Source organism: Teleopsis dalmanni, chromosome 2 (genome assembly GCF_002237135.1).
Source record: "Teleopsis dalmanni isolate 2A chromosome 2, ASM223713v2, whole genome shotgun sequence".
NCBI classification, from domain to species: domain Eukaryota; kingdom Metazoa; phylum Arthropoda; class Insecta; order Diptera; family Diopsidae; genus Teleopsis; species Teleopsis dalmanni.
In genome coordinates, this window is record NC_051847.1 from 118,060,752 (window position 1) to 118,088,695 (window position 27,944).

The 27,944-nt window shown below is 29.2% G+C and overlaps 3 protein-coding genes across 5 annotated transcripts; 2 read left to right on the top strand and 1 right to left on the bottom strand.

Annotated features, from left to right (window-relative positions):
* Positions 1-86: 86 nt before the first annotated feature.
* On the top strand, positions 87-2,241 carry LOC119681919 (DDB1- and CUL4-associated factor 12). The gene is made up of 6 exons (XM_038095230.1): positions 87-465; positions 535-687; positions 744-1,145; positions 1,221-1,436; positions 1,520-1,708; positions 2,023-2,241. The coding sequence occupies exons 1-6, from the start codon at positions 169-171 to the stop codon at positions 2,173-2,175; spliced, it is 1,410 nt and encodes a 469-aa protein (XP_037951158.1). The 5' UTR covers positions 87-168; the 3' UTR covers positions 2,176-2,241.
* Positions 2,242-4,312: 2,071 nt separating this feature from the next.
* On the bottom strand, positions 4,313-10,500 carry LOC119680036 (GRIP and coiled-coil domain-containing protein 2). Its single transcript, XM_038092656.1, has 6 exons — positions 10,370-10,500; positions 10,225-10,318; positions 9,534-9,829; positions 5,888-9,472; positions 4,715-4,832; positions 4,313-4,523 (listed from the first exon to the last, which is right to left on the bottom strand). Exons 1-6 carry the CDS (start codon positions 10,403-10,405, stop codon positions 4,453-4,455), a joined length of 4,200 nt encoding a protein of 1,399 aa, XP_037948584.1. The 5' UTR covers positions 10,406-10,500; the 3' UTR covers positions 4,313-4,452.
* Positions 10,501-10,608: 108 nt separating this feature from the next.
* On the top strand, positions 10,609-27,676 carry LOC119680035. 3 transcript variants are annotated; one of them, XM_038092655.1, is made up of 6 exons: positions 10,609-12,182; positions 12,251-12,360; positions 12,430-12,562; positions 12,622-13,078; positions 13,161-16,109; positions 27,437-27,676. In XM_038092655.1, exons 1-6 carry the CDS (start codon positions 11,389-11,391, stop codon positions 27,479-27,481), a joined length of 4,488 nt encoding a protein of 1,495 aa, XP_037948583.1. In that variant the 5' UTR covers positions 10,609-11,388; the 3' UTR covers positions 27,482-27,676. The 3 variants fall into 3 exon arrangements, with proteins under 3 accessions (XP_037948583.1, XP_037948582.1, XP_037948581.1); XM_038092654.1 differs by lacking the exon at positions 27,437-27,676 and adding an exon at positions 16,644-17,293; XM_038092653.1 differs by lacking the exon at positions 27,437-27,676 and having other exon boundaries at positions 10,609-11,271; positions 11,336-12,182; positions 13,161-16,575.
* Positions 27,677-27,944: the final 268 nt, after the last annotated feature.

Here is a 27,944-nt window from a genome sequence, read left to right on the forward strand (position 1 = left end):
CTTAAAAAACAAATTTTTTTTCAAACTCTGTTTTAAACCGATTACCGGTTATTCATGTATTGTTGATATAATACCTTTATTTTACAAATATTTTTTGTTGAAAGTAGTACGTAAACAATGAAATATAAAAATACATTTCATTGTTAAGTGATTTTTTAAGGATTAAAAATGTTCGAAATAAGGAATAAAAATTCCATCAGTTTTAATTCTTTAGTAAAAACAATACGAGTTCCAGTTTTTGGTGCTCATCCATCATGTCATATTCAGACTCGATTAGAGGAAAGAAGAGCGAAGGCTCGAGCTTTGCGTGCAGAACGTCGTCGTAAACCAGACAAACCAGATGATTTTGTTTGTTATGATGATTCTGGTAGTGACGAGGAAACGTTAGCTCAACAAGAGGAGATCTTAAATACTTCATACTCGATATGTGATTTTCTGCGTGCGCGTGAAAGTGGACTCAGAGATGTGAGTATATGCATACGTCACTGCATCACGGTCTCATAATAAACTAATGAATTTATTACCTCAATATAGTTACGTAGTGTAAATTATGAACAAACAAGTAGATATGTTTTAACTCATGATATGCTTCGCGAGACTCAAATCAATTTAGGATACATAAATAAGGTGTTCTGTTCAAAATGGTTAAGTAGTCGACAAGTAGTTTTTGGAACAAAATGTAACAAGGTAAGAGTGTTAATTAACTTTTGAAAATAATATTGGTAAGATAATTTTATTTTAAGTTACTTGTTTACGATGTAAACATGCGGCGAGTAGATGCAATTCCAACATTATCAAATAAAAATATTAACCACCCTGAAGTACAAGGTGGATTACATGCTATAGAAATAAATCCGAGTAGATCATTTCTAGCTACTGGCGCACGTAATTCTTCAGATATAGCTGTTTATCGTTTACCAACCCTTGATCCAGTCTGTGTAGGCGAAAATGGACATCGAGATTTAATAATGGGAATGTGTTGGTTAGATGACCAATTTTTAGTATCGGGATCTAAAGATTCACGTTTAGCACTTTGGCGTGTTAATGAAGATATGATGGATTTTCCGGACGGTGGCCAAGAAGCTTGCCCTACTTTTGCTACAATTAATCCACTATCTGTGAAGGATTGTCGCACTGCGCAAAAAGTTAGCTTTATTTTTGTCTTGTATATCTTGTATATATATATATCATCAAAATATATTTACTTTATTTCATTACAGATACGTTCATTGTGTTTCAATAAGGAATTTAAGGAAATAGCTGCTCTATCTCTAAATGGTTATATACACATTTTTAACGCAGAAACTTTCAAACAAAAATTATCTCGTAAGTTGCCAAATTGTCAAGATAACGTTAGCATAGCTTATCACTCTGATGGACTATATGCAGTTGGTTGTCGATCGTATACTATATTATTAGATGCAAGAACATTGCAGGTAATTACGCATTATTTGTTTTTGTGTGTGTGTGTTTTTTTTTTTGGTTATTATAAATTAAAAAATCAATTATATATTTTTAGACTATAAAAAAAATAACATCTCGCTATAGTGGCTGTGGTATACGCGCTACCAGTTTCGAAGGCAATTTGCTTACTGTAGGCACAGGACTTGGCATGTTATTATTTTATGACTTACGAGCGGGGAAATATCTTGAAAGCAGTGTGAACGCTTCTCGTACTGTGGCACTAAAGTGTAGTAAAGGGATTGTTGTAAGTGAAACCAGTACAATTATCGCACCCCCTCATCGAAACAGATACAAAACGAAATTCGTCATTTTTTAGAAAACGCAAAAAATATTTTTCTTAATAATGGCATTCTTAACAAAAAAAAAGAGATTTACGTGTTTTTTCAAAAATTTGCAATAATAAAAGCAAAGTGGAATTTTGCGTGTTGGTAGACAGGTAAACTATAAACAAGTTCCATACATTAACTTAAAATTGAAGAATTTCCAGTTGTGCCTCTTTTGAAGAGGGTGTGTGATATGTTGAATAGAATGAAAATATTATAATTTATTACTTATTAGTATCCTGAAGATGAAATGGATGGTTTTCAACAAGTTAAATATGTACCAGCAATTTACACACACTGCTATGATAGCACTGGAATGCGTATATTTGCTGCTGGTGGTCCGTTACCAGCTACACTTGTAGGAAACTATGCTGGTGTTTGGCAATAACTTTTTAGCAAAATTAAGCGTCCTTGCAATTGATAACCTATTAAATGAATTATTTTATTTTGCATTAACTTTTATGTTTTTACCATAAGTTAATATGTTTTATATTTAAATATTATTTTAATTTATATATATTTATAAGAGTATGAAATGTACGTTGACTACATTTGTATTTAAAATAACTTTTTATCTCTTTTCTAAACTTTTTTAATTTTCCAACCATATTAACATTGGGTTGGAGAAAAAGTAAAAGACGTTTTTAATTGCTTTATTTTGATGAAATGGTTAATTGCATTTCGTAAAAATTTCTTTTGTTTGATTTCTGACAGATTAGTCAATTAGTCAACATTTTTTTGTGGACGATGCATGTCTAAGTAAATATTGCAAAGCAAATATAATAAAAGCTTCAGAAATTATACGATATTTCACTACAATAAAGGGGAAAAATACAGGACGGGTGCGTGACATTTATCGTAGCTACAATCTTTGAAAACTATATGTAAAAATTGCTGATCTCTTTGGTCAAACTATTTGCAGAAACAGTCGTTGATATTATGCATCCGGTTTGAAAGGAAGTGCATATGAGCAGTCACGACACTGCTACGGAACTGAAACCCGAAATCAATATTGTTATAAATTTCACTACACCCACAGTATAGTTCACATTGCGCCAGAATATCTTAAATCGTTGTAATATTTTTACTGACGTATAATAGACTAGAGAAGTGTAAAAAGTTAAAATTCGAAAATCTGTAAATGGGATAAATGGTTTTAATAGAAAATTAAAAAAGTTGTTGGAAAACAGGAGGCAATATTTAAATTTTTTCAGTTCGTTTTTTTTAATAAATTAATTTATATTTATAACGTTGAATATTTTTTCTCCTAAACTAATGTATTTCAACAAATGTTTCTTCTCTAAATTTCAATATTTTATTTTGAGAAATTACAAGTTCTATAAATCACAAGTTTGTGTTAAATAATTATATTTTGTAATTTATTTTTAAAATGAATAATTTTACAATATTCAAAAATATTGTTCTCTTTTATAAATTAATGAATTATTTATGTTCATTAATAAAAAGTATCTGTATATCTTTCACTTCACTCCATCTTTCACTTTTATATAAGCATACGTATGTATATATTTTAAATATATCTTATTGAATATTTATACAATATGTAATCATACATATTTTGTTTGTGATGAAGATATAAAATACTAATCATTTTAAATAATATATATTTTATTTAACTTATCTATATGAATAATTGAAATAATTTTAGGACTAAGACTAGGTTTAATACAAAACAAAAAAAAATATCTTTAATTTAGGTTGTCACGCTTTTAACAATTTAATCTTACTAGGTGTAGGTGTCTTTATTCTTTCCTTAACTTTTAGTAGACATCGCATTCTATATAACAATTGCCAGTTCAGAAAAACATTCATATCTATTACTAAAAAAAATATGGTTTTGCCAAATATTAAAAACTGATGGGCTTTAATTCAAATATTTAGACTCTTTTGCAAATGAAGAAAGGACAACATATAACCTTTTTATAGTTTTTATATAAATATATAAAAAATTTAAACTTAATTTAAATAAAAACGAAACTAGAACTATGGTATAGCTATATCTGAAAGGAAACAGGAAACGCTTTTTACCTTTTATAAGAAAGTATAAAATCTTGTTTCTATAAGATTTTATAAAAAAATAGTCACATAATAAAATAGTTGGTCACGACAATTTTAGATATATTTCATTTTTGCACTTTGTGTGATGGATATGAAAATATGAAAATGTTTATACAAAAGTGAAACTAACAGAACCCTTGTACTATTTTATTCGATGCGAACCAGTCTTCAGCTTCCTTTAGTCCTATATAGATTTGTAATAAATAGTTACATTAATTCTTTAATTTAAGGATGTAGTGTACTTTTCATTAAAGTTATAAATATATATTTTTAAATTTACAAATTAATTCATATTGCATTAATTTTTATTATTATTATTGAAATATATTTATTTAATTTTCGCTTAGTATAAATAATATACAAAAACATTTTATACAAACATACAATTTACATATATTACATGGACATTTACATTATAACAATTATGAATAAAAATTTTTGATAATATATAAGAGTTTGCACTGTGGTCTAATATAATAGTTATATAGTTTGAATTAAAATAATAAAACTGATTCAATACATAACGTTAAATGAATGGCTTTGTTTTTAAAGATAGTATCAGGTAATATATTGAAAAGCATTGATTTTATGTGTTATTATTTCCTGCGCCCCATGATAGAAAACTTCCCCAGCCACGTTGATTTCCATCAGCATTAACTACAAATGAAAATATTTAATAAATACAATTTGTTCACAAAATATGAATTTGATCTGAGTGAAAATATTTTATATTTAGTTTATATTTTATTAAAAACGAGCATATAAAATGATGGGTCCCCTTAAACTTAATAGTATGAATCACTACTGTACTAGTGACAATGTAATAAAATGATTTTTTATAAATTTACCTTTATGTCCCTTTGCCACACAGTTTAGAACTTCTGTTTCGGTGCGACTTAACTTTAATATTGTGTTAAGAACGGGTACTAGTCGAGTGCGCTCATCTCCATTATTTAATGTTAGGAACTAAAAATATACAAATGTGAAATAATAAAATTAATGTACGCAGTCCAACTAGATTAGCTTAGGTTATTATGAATATCTTGGGAAACCATTTAGGCCTGGTAACCTATTGTGTTCTCCAATAAATATCAAAGTCTTTCTGAACCTTTAATAAAACAAAACATACACTTTGAAGAAAGGTACTGCAGATCCTTTGAATAAATAAATACCTAAAATGTTTAAACTGATTTGCAAAGCGGCTGAAAAAAAACAAAGACCTGTCACAACTGAAAAGGTATATTTAATCTTTTAACACGGTTTTCTAACCGACTTGAGTCCTAGTAGTTTTACTTTGTTGCGTATCGTGTTACGGTGTTCTAAACATATGTATCAAAATAATGCGTCGATGAACGCCCTGTTGGAAGTTATATGTTTGAATATAATTTCCCCTAGGTAAGAAATGACGGGCATCTAAATTTTTGCTGTTCTTTGGATCACAGGTTTCGGTTAAAAAAATGTAATTCCACATCAAGTAAAAGTATAAATGCAACACTTTAGGTGTAACTGCGTAACTCTAGATGTTAATTAAAACCATTAAGCATATCTTAATCTCTATCCCAAAGACAGGTTTATAACCGACAGTAAACAGTCAACAATACCACTATAAGGATAATATTTATCTCTATGCTACACATATCGGTGGATTCTTATATATAAGAAAGCCCGACTAACGTACAGATGTCCACTTATCAGTTTCTTTTAATCTTGTATAATCCAAACAAAACACATGTAAGATATTTAATTATAAAGTGGACTCTAAATCTCACACATGGATCATATATTTATATCCATTTAAAACAAATACCTATAAATGAATATGTTACTAGCTAGCTATGTCTTACATCATAATTATATATGTTTGTATAGGAAAATCTATGCTGCCTAATACAACCACCTAGAAATGTGTCATATAAGTAGGACTTATTGTTGTGAGTAGGCTATGAAGAGTAGTTCTCGTCCAATATAATAATAATAATAATATGTAAAAGTAAAATGCATGATTATACGATTGCACTAACCTTGATTATCACGTTCTTTAAATATTCTGAATTATGCATATGAGCTTCACGTTCTACAGATCGTTCCTGGCGTCGTAATTCTTCCTTTAACATATCATTCATCTGTGATAGTTTTGCTAAGTCCTGCTCATTTTCTGCTAATAGGGCAGTTAAATGTCTTATACGGGTATCTTGCATCTGCAAACGTTCCTTAGTAGCTTGTAATTCGACATGTGTGCTTTCTACATCATCGCTTCCATGTTCCACGTCAGTTAAAGTTAATGTTGTCACTGTATCATTGATAGTATTCATGGGCGCATTTAATAATTCATCCAAAGGCATAAAATCATGTTGTGATCGTGTACGTGACGAATCATTCGATATTTTCCGATTTGCTGCAATATTTGCCAAAGCCACAGCTTCTTCGGAACCTTCAGCGTCTTCTCTTTCCATAAGCAAAATATCAATTTTACTTTGCTCAACTACATTATTTTGCATCGTATCCATAGTGGATGTGTTCAGTTTAGATGCAGCTCCAATAATTGGTGGAATACGTATTACTTTTGCGTGTTCACTTTTTAAAAGTTCAATTTTTTGCTCATAAGTTACTTCTAAATCCTTTAGTTGCACGTTATGGCATGAGTTTAAATTTTCAATTTGTTGACGATGATTTTTCAAAGACTCCTTTTGAAGATGTAACTGATTTCTGTTTTCGTTAGCCAAGCTCTCATTCTGTTCACGTAACTCCTCTATGATATTATGGAATTCTTTGATGCGTTTTTGCAGGCATTCATTGTCTTCGTTTAGTATCTGCATCCGTTTATTAGCATCTTCGATTCTTTTAAGATGCATTTTTACGCTTTGTTGTAGCTGTTTTTCGACTGCGCGCAACGATAATAATTCTTCCTCTTGTTCACGTTCTTTGGAGGTATCCCTTTTCTGATTTTTCCGCAGCACAGCCTGAGCCTTCAGTTTATATTCCAAATACTCTACGCGTAATTGTTCTAATTCGCGTTCAGTATTTTTAAGACTTAGCTGAGTTGTTTTTAAATTATTTTCCGTGTCAAATAATAGAGACTGCAACTGATCCTTATCGGTTTTGGCCGCTAAAATTATTGTTTCTTGCTTGCTAGCAATATTGGACATTTGCAAGCGCAGTTCTTCTAGTTCCATCTTAAGATTCTCATTCGCTTGCTCTAACTCTTTGCTGGACGCTAGTATGCTCTGTTTGGTGTGTACGGCATCTTTAATTTGTGTTTGCAATAGATCGATCTGTTCTTTTAATTCTTTAGAATGGTTACACTCGGCATTTTTAGCGGACTCAAGTAAAGCAATTTCTTTACGCAACTGTACAATCATTGTTTCTTTTGTTGTTAGGACTTCATTGAGAGATTCCAACTCAGTATTTTTTGATGCTAATTTTACAGTTGCTTCGTTAAGTGATTTTTCGGCAGCTTCAATTTCCAAATTAAGTACATTAGCTTGTTTGCGCGAAGATTTGAGCTTCTGGTTGTCACCCTTAAGAGTGTCAAGTAATTTCTGAGTTTTTTCTTTCTCAAGTTGCAAATCATTTATTAATATTTGCTGTTCTTTTAACTCAAGTTTCAGCTTTTCATGGTTAGTTTGCTGCTTTTCTAATTCTGTCAACTGTGTTGTTTGCTCTTGAAGTTTTTTCTTAAGTTTAATGGCTAAACCACGTAATCTATTGTATTTGTCTTCGAAACTTTCATCCAATTCTCGTAGACGACTTATCTCATCAGTGCGTGAAATAGTAGACGTTGACAACATATCGCTTTGGCTGTCTGTGGTATCGATATTTTTTAAACTTTGCACATCTTCTGTGAAAGATTTCATCTGCTTTTCCTTCTGCGAACATATAGCTTGCAATTCCTCTACTTTAACCTGTATCTGTTCAATTTCTAATTTCTTTTCTCGCAATTGTTCATCTTTTGTTAAAAGGGATTTCTCATTTTCATTTAATTTATTTTCCAAATCTTTAAGCTGAGCAGAAGTATTTTTCAGTTCAGATAGTATATCCTGTTGTTTTTCTTGTTGGCGTGAAATAACATCTCCACGAGCCTTGAGCGCTTCATTAAGTTCCCGCATTTCTCCCAATAAGTCAGCATGTTCACGTTCTTTTTGCTCAAAGCGCGCTTGTAACTCCTCATAACTTTGCCGATAACTTTGTAGTTCTTCATTCAAATCTTGGCTGTGCTGTAATTTTAATTGTTCTACAAGCGCTGAATTTTCATTTTCCCTTGTGATTTGCTGGTTCTCTATTTCAGAAGTCAATTCTTTTAGCTTGCTTTCCAAACGTTCTTTATCAATTCCGAGTTCTTGAGAAATAAGCTTGTTTGCATTTAATTCTTCTATAATATTTGACTTGTTTTGCTCATATTCCTCTAATTGCTTTAACATATCGCCAATATGTTCTTCTTTCTTGCACAATAATAATTTCAGTTCTTCAAAATCAACCTCTAAGGTTTTATTTAATTCTTCGTTGTCTTTGAGTTTGATTTTTAAATCTTTGAGTTCTTGTGATAGTTGTTTAATTTCCAATTTTTGTTTCTCTAATTCTTTGTTATCAGTTTGACTTTCTTTACCCAACGCTTGATCACTTTGTAAATCCACCAACTGCAAACATTTTTCAGTATATTGCGTTAACGCTTCCTCACTTAATATTTCTACCTCTGCAAATTTTGCTACCAAATAATTAACTTTTTTCCTTTCCAATTCTGCGCGGTTCTTATATATACATAAATCATTTCTTAAAGCATTATTTTCCGTATGCAAATTATCTAATTGCAAACGCATAGAAAGAGATTTCTTTTGTACATCTTCATTTAGTCTTTGAGCTTCCACCAATCTAGACATTATCTGCTCAAGATTATCATCCTCAAATTGTGTTTGGACATTTTGTGTTAAAAGATTAGTATTCTTCCTAGTAGCATTTAATTGTGCAAAATTTTTTTGCTGTTCTTTCTCAACTTCCACACTTAATCGTTGCATCTCATCCAGTTTTTTCAACATTTCTGTTACATTTAGGCTTTTCATTTGTGGTACAATATTTTGTTCAACAATTTTGTGTAAAAATTCAATACCTTCTTCTGTTAGCATGTTAATCTGTTTGTTTGATTTCTTAACTTGTCGATCAGAGCAATTCGTAATTGATTTATCCTTTGTAAGTTCTTCGTTCTCTTGCCTTAGAATATTCATTTGTCTGCATAATAACTGCGAAGCTGTTATGATTTCAGTTTGCCATTTTGTGACAGCTTCCGCATATTCATGTTGAGTTTCTAGTAGAATACGTTTACATTCTTTTAGTTTATTTACTTTTTTGAATACAATTACAAATCGGTCTTTAAGCGCATTAAACTTTTTACGTTGTTTTGAGTTGATGTCTTTAAGATTAGCATATTTTTCAGACATTTCTTGTAAAGAAGTTGCCATTGCATTTTCGCCATTTTTATAAGCTTCATTCTCTGCCAGAAGTTGACAAACCTGATTCTTTAAAGTATTATTAAGACTCTCTGATTCTTTAAGTTTATTAACTTCAAGTTCCAATAGGTTTAAATGCGTTTTTTGCTCCATGCCAATTACGTTAACCTATAAGAAAACAATAAAATTAAATGTCTAAAAATTACAAATAGTAATTCGTTTAAAATACCTGCTTTAAGTTACTTTCCATTTGATCAATGTCTTTTAACAAAGATTCGTTTTCATCCATCATTCTATCCAACTGCCGTTTGACTGATTCGTTCTCAATGTTTAGTTCATTTATTATATTTTCTTTTATGTTAAGATTTTGCTGTAATTCAGCTACTTTACTTGTAAGTTCCAATTTATTTGTTGTAAATTCTTCTAACATTTCTTTCATGGTCAATAAAGCCTTCTTATCTGCCTCCTTTTGTGTCTCACATATTTGCAAGGTATCTCTGAGTTTCTTATTTTCATCAGCAAATTCTTAAAACAAACATTTAATTATAAAAGACTAAATAAAAATTTTGTGGATACAATTGTGGGTTTCAAATTATGCAAAATAAATATAGAAAATATATTTGAAATTTTTCAGCATATTATAAAATTTTACTTATTAAATGTCATTATAATTCATTATTTTAAATACAAGTCGTCAAACTTTTCAGTATGATTTGTATAAAGAAAATTAGAATAAACACTAAATTATTTTATGTTATGTTAAATTTGTGATAACTGATAAATATAGGTCCAGTAGATAAACACGTTTAAGTAATTACAGACGTTTAGCTCGAAAACTTTATTGGTGCTGACCATAGATAGAATCGTCATGTCGTAGTTGTAGGTTTTACCTATATTAATTACTAATTTATTTTGCTTACCATCTTTGGCTTGCTTTGCCTTTTTAGCAATTGCTAGCAAGGATTTGTATTTTTGCAACAACTCATCTTTGCTTAGACTTTCAATGGAATTTTTCTGCACAAAAAAAAGTTACTAAAGTTTTTTAAGCTATGGATCCTAACTTACACTTGCAGTCGTTGTAGTCTCTTGTGGGTCATCCATTTCTTATAGATTTATATTTTTAATTAAGTTATACATGTAAAAAATACTAAAATATCTAATTTGCGTAATATTGATGAATCCCAATTGATATCATCATCAAGTTGGAAAAGCAAAATATAAATGACGTTTGTTTGTTTTTACTTATTTAGTTTTTGCAATGCTGCCAAATTACAAATGTCAACAGTTTTTTAAGCACTGGAATACACATTCGACTTGTACCAACTCTATTGGCTCCATAAATCAGATAACTAAATTCTTAAGCGCTTAAAAAATATGTATTTACACGTGGGTATTGCAAATATTATATAAAAATACATTTTTGAATTTCAACAATTTCTCATTTAACATTATATGTGTTCATATACGACTGCCTTGAGCGATATACCATACCTCATATGAACTAATCATATGTATTTGTTGTGTTTTCGGTAAAAAAGGGTGGCAATACTTTTCTCTTAGCTTTTATATTACATTATCTTTATTTATTATCAAGTCGCCATTCCCAAATGAAGGAAAACAAGTAACGGGACAGTGCTTTTTTCTTTAAAATGGCATTAAAAAAATTGTTTTTATTAATTTTATTATTAAAAAAATGAATTTTAAGTAGTGAACGTTAATTTGTTGTCGTTATCTGTTGTGAAAATAGTGTATAAGTTTATTAGATTTTGTGTGGAAAATTAAACGCACAAGCATCGCAAAAAGAAAAAGTCCAATAGAAAAAAATAGAAAAAATGCTTAATTATCTGGCATCCGTCGTCTCTTTCATTATCGCCTTCACCATCACCTCTTAAGTGTGAAAAAATTATTTTTTAAACTAAATTGTCGTATCTATTGATACTGAACACGCACATTTAAAAAAAAAACAGGTACTCTATAAGACTGTTTTTAAAATAATATATCAATAAAGAGCATATAATTAAACGTTTACAGTGTGCGAGCTATTGCCGGCGCTCGCCACCACTCATTAACAATCCTTGTGGAACATGTCCGAAAAGAATGTTCAAAGTGCAGCGCAGTGGACAAAGGCAACGGCAACGGCAGCGAATACGGCAGCAGCTCAAAAGTTGCACGCACAAGGATCAATTAACCTTTATGATCATCAAAATACTGCTCCTATACCAACTCAATCTACTTTATATGTTGGAAATAGTGGTACAGGACACCCAGCACCTTATGTTGCCCGATTTCAAACACCTTTAATACATCATGCTTCCGCACCCCCACCGTCACTAGCACATAATACTCCAACATTGCTTTCAACCTCTTCAAATGTACCTGCACCAAGCGGTTTCGTACCGCCATCATATTCCCCAGCTACCGTGGCAGCTGCAGCTACTTCTGTATTAACACCAAACCCCTTTGCTATCAATGCTTCTGGTAATAGTGGCAGCAGTGCTTTTGGGCTAGATCAATTCATTTTAATGAATGCTGCTACAGCAGTTTCAATAGCTGGCGCTAACGCAACTGGAACTACTGTGACAAGTGTAGCATCTATGCCACTAGTACCAAATAATGCCTCAATGCTACAACAACAAACTGTAACAAACCCAAATGTACAGCCAATAACAATAACAAGACAACATGGAGAAATGCCATCTGCTAGTAGCGGCGTTATCACCAGCACAATAGTAGAAAATGTCATCAATGCTATAAGCAATAATGGAGATGGAAATGTTAATGTAGGTGGCATACCTGGACGTCTTATAGGACTAGGTGTAAAAACACCGGATGATGAAAAACTATCTCGTGTGCATAATATGGTCGAATCTAGTCTAAGGTAATTACATGCTTTCTTATAATTTTTTCTTGAATTATAAGAAATATAATTCAATTCAATTTTTTTAGCGATCAAGCGAAACAACAAATTGCACAAATTTTGGATCGTATCTCTACATTAAAACCAGTTGAAAAATTGCTACTGTATTTACGCCTACCAGGAGAAGCTCCTGACACAGGTTAGCATTAAAAATATATATAAATTTTAGTCAAATTACAATAATTAAAAAAAATTATTTTTATTTTAGATCCTCTTCGTCATCCACAAAATCCACTTGGCACGCGTTCTGAAATTAATCATACTATAAATTGGGTACGTTCGCATTTGGAGCATGATCCACAAGTATCTATACCAAAACAAGACGTTTATAATGACTACCAGTACGTTATTGAAATGTATATATTGTTTGAAAAAAATTAATTAAATATATTTGATTTAGAGCTTATTGTGAACGTTTAAATATAAAGCCGTTATCTACTGCTGATTTTGGAAAAGTTATGAAGCAAGTCTTTCCAGGTATAAGACCTCGACGTCTAGGTACGCGTGGTAACTCCCGATACTGTTATGCTGCTATGCGGAAAACTACAAAGTTAGCTGCACCTCAATTACCACAAATGAATACTAATATAAGTGGTACACCAAATACATCAACAAATACTTCTGAGAGTAGTACATTGATATTTAGTACTGAAGAATCTGATACCGAATCATGGAATGTTATTAAAAAATGGGCTGAGAAATTGCTTAATGTAAGGGTGGACGGATTAAAAGATTTAGCAGAACGAATCAAAGGATCAAACATACTAAATTCTGGTACAATAACATGTGCCTCTCGTGCAAATGTTTCTAATAAAAAATACACTGCAAGAGAACCAAAGGAAAAACGTTTGCTTAATGTAAGTGTTTACCTTTACCTTACACAAATGTTGGTACACAAATGTTACTCCATTGTTGTTTACAATTATTTTTCTATTTTAGGACATGGGACCGCTTAAGAAAAGGCGTAAGAAAAAACGAAAGGGATCATCATCTTCCGAATCTAGTTGCAATCAGTCACAGGGAAATCAATCAATTAATAACAATAACAATAGCAATATTACAAACAATAACAAAAGTGAACAGTCTCCAAAAACGTCAAATTTCGTAGGCACAGTTTTGTCTGATGATGAACAAAAATTTATGGTTAAAATAAAGCAAGAAATTATTGATTCTCCAAACATACAACATGCGCAGCAATTGCCTCTACCACAAATACAAAACGCTGCTATAAATACAAATTATATACAGTCGACCACACATCAAGTTTTGCCTATTAACTTGGCTACAGAACAGCGCACAGTGCTTGCAAAAGCCCCACCGTCTGATATTGTAGATAACCAATTTGGTGGTATTTTATTGAATCGCACTCCTATGTCTGCTGTTAAAAATTTAACACCAAAAATTATTGAAATGTCTGCTATTAGTACACCATCGCCAGCAAATACTGCAACCACTTTAGCTACACAGACCGCAATCAGTGTGGAACAAATAGTTATTAAAGAAGAAGTTGTTGATGACTATAATCCAACAAATGTTTTTTGCAAAAAAGTACGCAAAGCGCAACAGACCAAAGGGTTTTGGATTAATTCACCAACACCTAATAATAATTCTACAATAACTTTACCATCAACAGCTTCACCAGCAGCATCTCCTGCAACACCAAATAGCATTTCAGTTATTGCAACCCCTAATATTCCAACAATATCAGTGACAGCAGCTGTATCTGCAGCCGTGACACGTGATATAGTTGGCATTGAATCACCTGTTACTAATTATTTAATGGGTCCACCAGCACAAATATCAAATAACGCATCCACTAGTCCATCAATTTCAGGATTAGGGTCCACTGCAAGTACGGATAGTGACAACTCTACCAATGTACCTAAAGTTGCTTCAAGAAATATGCAATTACTACTTCGAGCGAAGAAACAGGCTGCAGCTGCAGATGCAAATAACTCTGATATGAATGAAGATAAAGATACTGAATTACCAGAAAATCTTGGCTTACCACGAGAACGCGTCATAAGTATATGCAATATGGATAAAAGAGAACTTGATGACTATTTTCTACCTGATGAGGAAGATAATTCACAAGATCAAGATACAGAGCTGCTTCAATATTTTCAGCCGGGAGACGCTGAGGAAAAAGTAAATTCCTCTGATGCTGTAAAAACGAATCCAATGTCAATGCAAATGCCAACTAACGAAGTTAAAAAAACTACGTTGATAGCTGAACATAGTGCTTTAGGAAGTTCGACTGATAATGTCGAAAAGATTTCTATTACCTCTAATAGATTAACAAAAATAATAGCACCAAACTCAGTAAGAAACAATTTGCAAAATACTGCAGTACCAATTAGTACAGGATTTGCCAATGCAAAAATTGTACCAACATCTACATTGACTTTACCATCAAATGTAACAACAACTGCAGTAACTATTGGATCTGCCTCAGCGTCTCTGGCTCTAATGTCACAAAAGCATCAAGAACAAAAAAATCAACATATAAACTTCCAAAATAAACGTAAGATTAGTTTAAACACTCCACTTAAAAATAGCGAACTAAATTTAAATCGTAAAAACTGCATATTTTTACCTATCTCACCAAATACAAATAACGCTACTTTACAAACTAATACAACGAATAGTAATTTCTTTGCAAGTCCTGGGCTAACACGACTCAAGCCGAAACCAGCGCTCGTAAAACAACAATCACTGGACTGTGGCTCAAGTGACCCAATGATAGGCGCTAGCCGAAGAAAACGCACTTATGCTACTGTCATGCCAAACAATACCTCTGCATCAGCACCACCTAGTCCATCCGTGCTGCAACAGCAGCAGCAACAACAACAACAACAACAACTAATAGGTACTCAACAAGTTATGAATAATACATGGCTAACACTTGGTAGCAATTGTAATAACAGCTATAATGATGTGACAACTGCAAATAACGCATTGCTATCTGAGCAAGACTCGTTGGATCTAGATTTGTTTGGTACAGTTGCTGGTGATACTGCAACTTATGGTCAAAATTCATTTAGCTTCGATATAAACACAACAGCAGAATGTCAATTGACGCCTCTAAATGAAATGCAACGATCCCAATCAGTGCCATTATCGCATTTACAACGCACACACTCGCCAGTTTTTAATCGCAATGGCTTTCATACAAATTACTCCACTTGTACTTCGGTTGCGCAAACTCCAGTGCCACATGAGTTTACAGAGTCTACAATGTTTTCCGAAAACAGTTGCAGTCAACATAGTAACACACACATATCCATGATTAAATTAGAAGAATCAACTGGAATTGGCTCAGACACCACTACTGTTCTGTCATATGATGTAGATGTGAACGATATACTTTCATCGCCAGATTTTGTTGCTAGCATAGCACAAGCAAGTATTGCCACTACAACGTGCTCATCGGCTGGATCTTCATCTGGTTACAGTAGCAGTGGAACTTGCACTACATTTGGAATTACTGGCAACTGCAACAATTCAACCGTTTCACGATCAGTGCCTTCTACACCATTACCACATCATCAGCAAAACCTTTTAGGAAATAATAACTTTTACAGCCGTCGCTTACATGCCTTAAATGATGAAATTAATTTATTATCACCGAATGCTGCTGCCACATTTAACGGTAATACGACAACATTTACGGCTGCTGTTAAATGTAGCGGTATGCATGCTGCACGATCAGTATATGATATATCAAAATCTATGCCAACGACTCCTATAACTACGACTAGTTTTCGTTATAGTCCAACTGAGTATAATCGTGATTTTTTAATCAATGGCAATAGTATAGATATATCAACTTTTGGAGCCGTTGGAACCGATAATTTAATTGGTAATGTGGATGCTAGCGAAATTGACGTAAGTGTTGGTTTAGAAAATTTAAATACTGATACACTTATAGATGACGGTAATGTTACGGCTACCGGCACTGATGCGGAGTCAATTATTGTAGGAACTGATTTGCTTGGTAGTTTGTAGAATTTGCATGAAGAGAAGGTTGAGGGTACAATTAAAGTTAGTAGCACTAATACTAAAAATAACTGCAATAATAGTGATTGCAGTATGACGAATATCGAAGCTACTGAATGTGTGGTAGGTTTACTTTTAGAGCAAGTGGGTAAATTGTAAAAACTGATTCCAAACTGACACTTCCAAACAAAATTTTGATCGAATCAAAATTATATAAAAGCCATTATACTTTTTTGTGTCTTATCGAAGTATAATAACTAAAATGTCCACTATTCACCACAATAAAATAAAAATTCACCTTCAACTTTCTCTTCATTTGAATAACATATACTAACCAACAAAATTTGTAATTTTAATTTTTGTATAGTTAACATTTATTAGTTGTTATAATTATTTTTATATTTTTTTTATTTATATATGAAGAAATCAAATGAGACTCGGAAATTAAGGGATGTTCCAGAGATAAAAATGTATCATATAGGTTGGTTTTTAGAAAAACGGCAACTAGTGAGCAACAAGCTTTTCTTAATATGTTGAAGTAAATGTTATAAAAAATATACTTCAAAATACAAATTCACCGGTAAATAGAGAATTATTAAAGAATGTATAAAATTCCTTATAATTACTTACTAAATAATTAAGTCATACATTAAAAATGTCATACTGCAAGTGGATTGCCTTACTAAATAGAATTCATATCAATTATGATGTAAATCACTTCGCTTCACTCGCGGTCACATGTATACAGTTAAAGTGCCAACTATGGCACCAAAGAAGCAAAAAATAAAAACGAAAGTAAATAAATATAAATTGAATTCACAAACAATTTCTATAGTAAGCGTCTTTATAAAGATTTTCAATGTTAAATATATTTAAAAATATAAAAACGCGTTTTGTCGTCTAATATGCAATTTGCTTTATTTATTAAAGTGAAATACTGCAAATTATCTAAAAACTACCTAGTATATTTTTGGAGCTCTGAATTTTTTAAATTTATTTATTTCTATAATTGCATGATCCAATATTAAGTGACTTTTAAACGTGTATTTGATTGTTAATATCCCTGACCAATATTGCGCCTTAAACTTAAGTATATTAGAAAAATTAATTATACAAGTGTATAGTCTTGGTCTATTGTTTCTTGTTTTTTCATATATGTAATATAAAACTATTTGTAAATACTTTATTACATCCACCTCTAATCATTCTTTGACAGATGATTACAGTATACCTGTAGATAGTTTTTTTTTCTTTGTTATTTTTAATTGGGTTTAATTTTTAATTATATTTTATATGGTCATTTGTTGTTTTATTTAAGTATATCTGTTACTCTTAAGAACAGTTTTTTATTTCTGTCTATTATTTTAATGTTATATTTAAAATTAAAAATAGTAAAAGTGAAAAAAATTTGTGTTAAATGTTATTATATACATATTTTCTATTAAATTTTTATAATAAAATATTTTGTTGTGCTTTTATTTATATAAATTGCAACGAAATATTCTATCAATTTTACCAGCAGCAACAGATAAATAACATATTTTTCAATATATTATTTTCAAATTATATAAACCACAAAATTCTGTTAATTATATATATTATTTATATATTATACTTTACATTTAGAAATTTAAATAAAGGCATTTCAAATGATAGTATATATAACATGTGATAATTAATAACATGTGTATACTATCTTTTAAGATGACCTTAATTATAGTACTCTAAGCGTAAACGTGTGGACACATTACAATATAGAACTTTGTAAGGGCCATGTTATGCAGAGTGTTTCGGGCATGCCAAAATTCACTCTTTCCGACTATACCGAAAAAGCATCTTATGTAGAATGTCACATCAGTATTGCAAATTTTGTATTTTCACTAATTCTTTGTACTTTTTGGTTGTGCCTAAATGTAAAAGGAAATGTAGATATGCTCACTTTCAATTTGCTTCTAAAAACAACCAGCAAGAAAAAACTCATAGAGGCCGTAATACAACAACTGTTAATTTATTATTATATTATCTTATAATAATTGTTAATAATACTAACAAAATTATACGCTTTTCCTGTGTAATAATTAGATTATATAAAATAGGCTGTGTTGCTTACTGCTATTTTTTTCCAAATCGTACGGAAATTGGAGTAATTTGCTCCTAAAAGACGCAAATTCTGAAATTTATTACTAAACAACACTGTTTTGCCTTAGTGCCGAGGAACAAATACGCCAGTTCTCATGCCGGAGTTTGAGCGGCCATATTGTTTTTTCTCTCATTCTCAAATTTAAAATTTGCATTGAAAACAACAACAATTTCAAGCCGTGACCGTGACACTCTGCATAAGATGGCCCTAAAGAAAGCACTTATAGTTTTTGGAAATTTTTCAAATATCTTTGGAGTGTGGCACTGAGTTCTTAGTTTCATTAAATATAACTTCTGCAATAACAGTTCAAGGTTAATATAAACTATGTATTGGATAAAAGTATTTGATGTTTTTCTGTTCTCTTAATAATTTTAATTTTATAATAATATATTACAATTTTGAAACGTTAAATTGCATCTTGTTTAGAATCTTACTATATGTAAAAAATTAGTATCAAACAAAGATAAGTGAAGTTTTGAAAAAAATTTGGTTTTAGAATACAAAGAGTTAACAAAGAGTAATAACAAAGAGTTTTGGTAATATCTCAGATCATTTAGGGCTTCGTAATAGTTATTAATTAAAACTGTTACAATTTATAAAAATGCAATATCACATGTGTAAATAGAATGTACATGTACTAACTGTTTCAAACTCTTTACGTGTGAGTTCACAACAACAACCATCAGATCCAAAGGGAATTTTATTTTTACTCTGCTTAAAAAATAAACTTAATATTTTCAAAAAATATTAGTCATTTTTAAAGTTTTCGTTAAGACAAGAATCAGAATTATTTTTGCGTTTTAAAATTAAAAAAAACGAATAAAAAGAGTAAAAATAATGGAAAAAAATGGAAAATTTTTGAAATAACCTTCACTTTCGGCCTCTGCAGACAGCATATATTTTTCAAGAATCCTCAAAAACATTGATTAGGATATTTTCATACATCCATTGTATAGTTCTAACTGTTATCGTTTGTTTCGATCTTTACGACTCTTTATTGTTTTCATAAAATAGACTGAAAAAGCGCTCTGTGAAATGTAGTTCCATCAGTTTTTCGAAAATAAGACTCAGATGCCTACAATAAAGGAGTAAAAAATAAAAATATTTGAATTAATAAAATTCCAGTATTAACTAAAAAGTACCGCATAATTATTGCGTATCTTTCCTTATATATATTTTTGTATTCCTATGTATGATTCAGTTCAGTGCATAAATTTTCTTTCCCCTTAATTTTGTACTAGTGTCCATTGTCTTTTACAGTTTATTCCGTCTAGATTTCGGATTCACATTAAAACTTTTTGATTATATCAAAGTTTGTAATAAAAAAGAAAGACCGTTTTACTGTTATTTTTTTTCACTCACACTTATTATTTGCTCATATGGTATAACATGTTTAATTTATTGTCAAATATCCTTACATTTTATTTTTGTTAATCGCGTGCATACACTGTATTTAAATAGTTAGCAATGTTCTAGTTAGCAATGTTTGTAAAAGAATAAAGTACCAAATTTAGGATATAATTATGTACAAGCCTTTGAGTGTGCTTAGTCAAATATATTTTAATTGTTGTGAATTTTTAAAATTAGTCCTAAAAATTTTTTATACAATTTTTAATTTTAGTATTTTTTATTTCAAAATAATTATTTTTTTTTTTTATAAATTTTTGTGTGCATGTTCTTTTATTATGAAAAGTTTAATAGTACGTTTACATTATCACAATTATCTCAATAAATGTTTGGAACTATTATTCATTAAAACCATTAAAATATTGTGTAATAATTTTATAAAAATAATAATTATTTTATAATATGTCTGAGAATACTTTAAAAACTTTAAACGAAAAGAAACAAATTTTTAGAAATATCGAATAAAAAAATAATATACATACTTTCTAAAATTAATTTTAACTTTAAATTAAATATTTTTAAATAAAATAATTTCATTTTATTAAATTTAATTCTTAACTTTAAATATTTCTTGATATTGTCTGTTTCTTTTTGTTTTTCCTTTTGTCTCTAAAATGTTTTGATTTAATTGCTATAGTGTAAACATTCGGTTTTAATTCCGTAAAAGTCCCTAAATGAGGTTTCGTAATTGTAATATTCTCCAATTTGTAAGTAATCATATATTTTATTTTCTTATTGTGCAAAAATGGTTATTTATTGCTGCAAATTTTTTTATATATAAATTTTAATGATCTTTATTTACCATTGCTAATGGTACATAGAGTACAAATATATAAAAAAAAATCTGGTACTCATTAAATAAAAAATGTATTAATGTTTTTTTTTTATATTTGTGTTTGCTGCATTTTTTTATGAAATCAAAAATATCACATATAGTTTTCACTTAAACCATAGTTGTATGTAATTATGTATGTATATTTCAAAAAATATGTGCTTAATGTTAAATTTTATTTTTGTATATATGTAAGTCTGTTATATTAAAACGATTAAAACTAAAATTATTCATGTACAAACATTTTGAAAAAATTGAAAAATAAATATATGTTGTTTTGCTTTAGTAATTATTAAATAAAATATACACAGAAATATTAAAAATATTTAAAAAAAAATTGATAATATGATTAAATGAGTTTAAAACGAATACAAAGTCAAACTTTGTTAATTTATTAAATAACATTTAAAAAAAAATATTTGTAAATTATTATACAAAACTGAAAATAATACAGAGATGTTATATGTGCCTCAGGCTTTTCTTTTTTGTTCTTCAAAATTATTATACTTATAATTATTATTGTGATTATAAGTAGTTATATATACAAAGCGGTTAGATACATATACAATAAAAAATGAAGAAAATAATCTATACAAATAACATGAATTAAATTAAAAATAAAATAATATATACGTATACATAAATATAATATACACTTAAAATTGAGGGAAACGTAGGTAAACAGTTTAGACCAAAATAAAATAAAATAATTTTCAAAGCTTAATTTTTAATTAACTTTAATTTCATACAATATATACATAAATTAACATTTTTAGCCGCAGTACATATTATATAAAATAAATAGCCTATTCATTTAATACATAGAAATAAAAAAAAAATTATACATATATATCCATAAATACAACAAATGCACAAAATAATCTTTTGTTAATATAAAATATGAATTCAGTGGAACAATAAGCGTAAAACATATTAAACATTAAGAATTTGTCAATAGAATAAAACAAATACTTTCAATAGTAACGATTTTTAAGCATAAAGTTCAGAAAAATAAAAAAAAAACAAATAATATAGATGTTTAAAGAAATAAATGTATTTTGTAAACTATTTTATAAGTACGAGTAATCATGCGAAAAATAATATTAATGTATATCAATTTATTTACTGTATTTGTATACAAAAAACAAAAAAAAAAAAAACAGAAACAATATTAATCTAATCTTATCTAATCGATTCATTTCTCAGTGTTGTATGGTACAACAAAAACAACAATGCGCACCTTCCTGTTATATATATGCTTTTATAATTTTCCCCAGACAGTCCCCAGTCATTCCAAATACAAATCTTGGGTTTTCGGTTTAATAATTTATGAATACATACCATACAAATAAAAGTTATTACAAACACATACACATAGAAAATAACACTGAAAACAAACTCTGAACTTACAAACATAAAGCTTCATAAATATTTGTTAATTATATTAATTTTTAGTAACTAAACTTTGATTATGAAAAAGTAACATAACATAGATACGTTAAAAAATTAATTTGTGCGATTATATTTGTAGAAAAGAAAATGACAAACAATAAAAAAAATATATAAAAAAATTTATTTTAATTCTTCAATTTATTGTATGTAATTAATTTTAATTTTTCACTAAACTGTGAAAATTTCGATGCTCTGAACTTTTAGATTCGGCCCCTCATCTGTACTTGTCAAACATAAATGTCAAGTCCCTATATATACCCTACCTGCAACTTTACTCCTCATGACGTTGCCCATCTATATATCATCGAAGTGAGTCTACCCTATCTAGGCTTAATTCAATCTAATATCAAATCATGAATTATAAATTTTTTTTTTAACTTTATTTTGCTTTTTTATTGAATCTTTTAAAAATCAATTTAGAACTTACTAATAATCAATTGTACTTACCCAAAACTTCGTCCAATTTCGCTTCCATGTCGGGCATTATTTTTGAATAGCCTGGTAGGTATAGTTCCTTTTGAGTCGCTGGGTTCCAGTACTTTGGGTAAGATTACTTGGAAGTGGGTTTTGTTGGTTCATGAGTTTGATTTGGTACTTTTGTGTGTTGCTGACAAATACCTCTGTGACTGTGTTAATTGAAAGATCTCTATGAATATGCGCGTTTTTTATATATCATGGGCACCGACTATTTGCCGGAGGATTTTTAATTGAGCTCTTTGGAGATTTTTAATGTTTAATAGAGAGGCAGAGCTCCAGAGTTCAATTCTTTTGTAAAATTAATTTTGTGAAGTCGGTATTTCGTCATTGGCACAGAGCGAACGACAAAAAAGTTCTTAACTAATCACTTCTATAAGAATGTTTCAGCATGCAGAAATATCATTTGATATATTTTATAAGGATTATGTGATGTGCATAAGCCATAGTACATTCAAGGCTTTTGACCAATGCAAAAAGTAATCTTATAGCAGATATCTTTCATTATCATTTTTAGCATTTGCATTAATATTTCTCTAATATCGGTTTATGGTCTGGACTGCATAATTCTGAATGTTCATAAATATATTTCACTTTATTGTGTCCAGCCATCGACTCGGAGTTTTTGCTTGTATCCTGTTAACATCACAGTTCCTTTTAAGGATCTACCTAAGAGTATTGTCAGCTTTCAGATAAAGTGGTCTATACACTCTGTGTGTAAATTTGTGGAATTTATAATTTTAAAAACGTGCATTAAAGATACAACCATATTTCTATAAGTTGGTAGCACTGTACTGTATTGCCATGCGAGATTTGATATATTTAAATTAGCTGATTTCAATATTATATTTTTTTTTTAATAAGCTTGGAGTTAAAAACTGCCATACTCATCTGATATTAGCCCATGTTACTTTCTTCTGTTCTCGAAGCCTTTTCCACTTCGAGAAAGGCGCTTCAAATAGGTTATGTCAATAAAAGGAAATTTGGTGAACGATTTTAGCGGCATACTTATGAAAACTTATGGATGATTAAATCAACCATTGACAAAGTTGTATTTTATTTAATAGGATCTACTTAAAGTGATAAAATAAATTATTGATTCACAATTTTTTTGAATTATATTTAGTAATTATGGTTTCCACCACTCAAATCTGTGGACCAGAACCTTATAAGTTGGTCTACAACTAGGTCTATAATCAATAATTGGATTTCAACCGAGATAAGTCGCTACTGGCGAGACAGTCGAGGTAACCGTCAGGCTAAAGAGCTGGTTCACCCCTATAGTTACAATAAGATATCCTTCTTTAGCAGAACAGAGTTGAGGTTGCTGGTGGGATATCTAACGGGTCACCATGGGCTACGTTACCATCTCAACAAAATGGGCCTGACCGAAAAGATAAATTGTAAACTCTGCTTAGAAGCAGAGGAGACAACCAGCCACGTTCTATGTGACTGCCCAGCCTTGATCTGGGCCAGGAGGAGGTCACTGGTTCGGGAATTGCTCTCCCCTTCCGACATTAGGAGGTCCTCAACGGCCGACATTTTAGCCTTCATCCGGAAGGCGGAATGTCTTCAGTTCAGTTAGGGTCTGTTGTAGCACAAAAGATCAATCATGGTCGCAGTGCTCTGCTCAAATGGGAGCTAGTACCCCGTTCTTACTTATCTTATCTATAATTCTGGTTACTTTTTACACAGTATATATGTGGGCAAGATTTACTATCTTTTACTTAAAAAATAATAAATTACAAAAATTTATGAAAAGTTATTAAAAATTTGTTAGATTTAATAAATTATCGCTTGGATAATTTTGTTTGTTTTGTTTGTTTGGGACCTTCTATCAATTCCATGCGATAACTGTGTGGTATTTGGAACTGTTAGGAGATAATACCTTCTTGAACACAATAGCCTCAGTAATTGATTGAACACGTTCATTAATTTTCGCTAACTCCATAAGATTATTGAAGAGCAGCTTACCTAGATTAGTTGTACTTTGCATTCAAAGAGCAGTAAATTTTGCAACTGTTATAGTATACATAATTAGGGATTCGAAAAAGAAAACATCATTCATCCCATGGGACGCTGCCCTATCCTGTGTAAAATTAGATAGTTCCACTGGGGCAAAACTATATTAACTCCATCTGAATGCTATGCCTCACTAAACGGCGCAGACTGGTAGCCTTTTTAAGGAAAAGTTTGCAATACAGACGTGAAGTACTGATGGATTGTGGCGAGTGATTTCGACGTGTAATTTTTAACATCTTACTTCTATTATATTATGTATATCTATTATTAGTATTAATATACTTTTTTCTTTTTTTATTATTATTTTTATATATATTATTTATTTAATTCTCATATCCTGAATTTTAAATTTCTTCATCATTAAAGCATTATATTAGTTATTATAATCACGTATATTTTTGCATTATGTCAATCGCATACGGCCTTGTTCCACTATAAATAAATTGAAGGTCCAAATTATAGCTTCGTTTTTCAAAAAATAATATGTATATCTAATTATTAATCACATTGTTGTTTTTATTTCAAAATTGTATTGCAGATCTTGTAGTATTCTCATTTCAAAGCGCTTCCCAATAGTGACTTTTCAGATATTCATTTCATATGATAAGAGAGTTAATAATTCTATAATTTATTTCTTAATCTTTTAGATACGTTTAAAAGCTGAACTAATTCGCATTATAAACAATATATTTAATTTTAATTGACCATACAGCTGTTTTGAGTATTGCCAAATACCCATCATCAGTGGTCTTGAGTATAATTCTTGTATTTAATTATTCGTAAATAATTTTTTTTGAGACTGCAAGTACCAGGAAACGAACGAATTCAAAATAATACTTGCCTTTATTAACTCTTCAAGTTCTTCTTCGAAAGAATAAATAAATTAAACTTTATATGTTTTAAATTATATTTATATTTTTTTTTATTGAACCATTAAAATAATATATGCAATAAATATATGTATATATATTTTTTTTAATATACATATGGTATATGTATAATTTTTACAAGTTTTAATTATGATAATAATTTAATTTATATATATTTATATTGTATAATAATTTCTGTTAATGTTAGGTTATGATTATAATCATTTAAACAATGACAATGTGTATGTTATAATTTATACATAATTTAAAATTTAATTTTGCGTATATGCAATTTTTAATTCTTTCTTTAAATTGAACTATTAATTTGTGTATATACTATAGATTTATATATAATATATATATAATTGTTTACAACTAAAATTACACGTTGTCGTTATTTTATTCTTATCATCAATATGGCTTAAATTTAATATTAAATTATTTAATTAATTTTTATTCTGTTTAATATAACTAATTTATGTTACATAATACTAAAAACAATATCTGCTTAGAAAAATATACATAAAACAAAAAATACATATCTTTTAGATTATTTATTTTTATTATTTTCTATTAAATTTGCTAAGTTTCTTCAAACATTTACTATAAGGGCTTCTTTCTTCATTATTTATTCTGTTATTTTTATAATAATATAGTTTATATTTCTTATATAAGAACACTCGCATACAGCTGGTTAAAAATGACACAAGTTACGTTTTATATAAATTTATTATTATTTATTTTATTTGATTAATATAATATAGTTCACCTACCGTACTGTAAAGTAAAAATATGAATTAATTGGATAAATATTGCAGCTTAAAAGTTAAATTGTGAAAATTACTAAATAATAGCAAATAAAATTTAATAAAATAGAAAGTAAATATAATATATAAAACATAATATAATAATATAATATTTAAAACTGCTTCTGATTTTAACAGTAATTCAACATACATTTGTTAAAAATTGACGAATTAGAATAACAAACTTTATAGTTAAATGATCTTTTCGAAAGCTATAAGTGGATATAAATTAAAGAAACGACTTTGCTATGTTGTGTAAAGATTTATAACATATTTTTTTCTTAGTACATAGTTTCATTAGAGTACGTATCAAACTAGCAACTAATTTTTTTACTTATATGGAACTGATTAAATTTTTGAATGTTAGAGTATATATATATATAGATTATATAATTAAAAAGAAGTTCATTATTGTAATGCTTCGTTTTCACTGTGTTATTTTGAATGTCAAATATTGTCAGTATAATGAAAACGGGTAGTCATATGATGTTATATTCGCATTTCTGTCATGAAATGAAAACGCATTTGACAGTCAATTATAATTGTCATTTAAAATAATATAATGAAAACGAGGTATAAGTAATGAATTCAACTAAAACGACACTTTAAGATTTGTTTCTTTTTGATGAATAAATTATATTAAAATTTTTAACATAATTTTTAATCGTTCGTTATATTACAAATTTAGTAATTTTAAAACATTTCTTAATAACCTATGCTTAGGTTTTTTTTTGTGAATACAGAAATTAATACATGATTCTCTTTTTCTCCATATACCTGTCTGGTTGTGAGTTTACATATTACATCCACTGCTTTATGGCACGTTTGTATTTATTTCTTATCGCTTAATTATCAATAATCGATTACTACAAAGCTTCCGATATTATTTACGGTCTCATCGTTTTCCTTTGCAGTAATAATAATTTAAGTACTTATGTGAAATATTAACCCAATTTTTCTTTTCTCAAATAATTAATTCTCCTCGAATAACTATCAAAATCCAGATCACTTGTGAAAATACATAAAATATAAAACATAAATAAAATTGCAGTTAAATGACATTCATAACATAAAAACTTTTTACATAAAACAATATCTACAATAACATAAATAATGAGCAGCAGCAACACTTTGAAAAAAAAAAATCAATTTAAATTATTGTTTAAATTTATTTTTTCAATGATAAAATAAAATTATCTTTATCATTTTTATAGAAATTCAATTCATATATTAACGATGAGTGGTACAATATGCTGTGAGCTTAAAACTGTACAAGCGGTAAAGAATATATGCAATGATCTCGAAACTGTGCAAAAAATGTGAGTAAAAATTAAATTAATTATAACATTTATAAAGACAATAAAAAAAAAAATAAAATAAATTTTTTTGGTTGAATTTAATAGTTCATCCTTTAACAGTTTACGGCAAGTATTATTAATTTTATGTACAGTATTTAAAAAATTGTTAACATACCACTTATTTTCTTACTTTATGCTTTTTAAATATATTCACAATATTTTTATGTTTATTTCTACTATATTAATATCAGCTATATTTGTGTTTACAAATAAATTTGTCTACAACTGCAATTACCTTTATACATACATATATATATTTATATATATATATATAGATATAGATATATTGTATATTTATTAAATAGCTGCTATATAAATACTTTGTATTAATATTTTGTTTATATTAAAAGTAATTGTTTGTTTA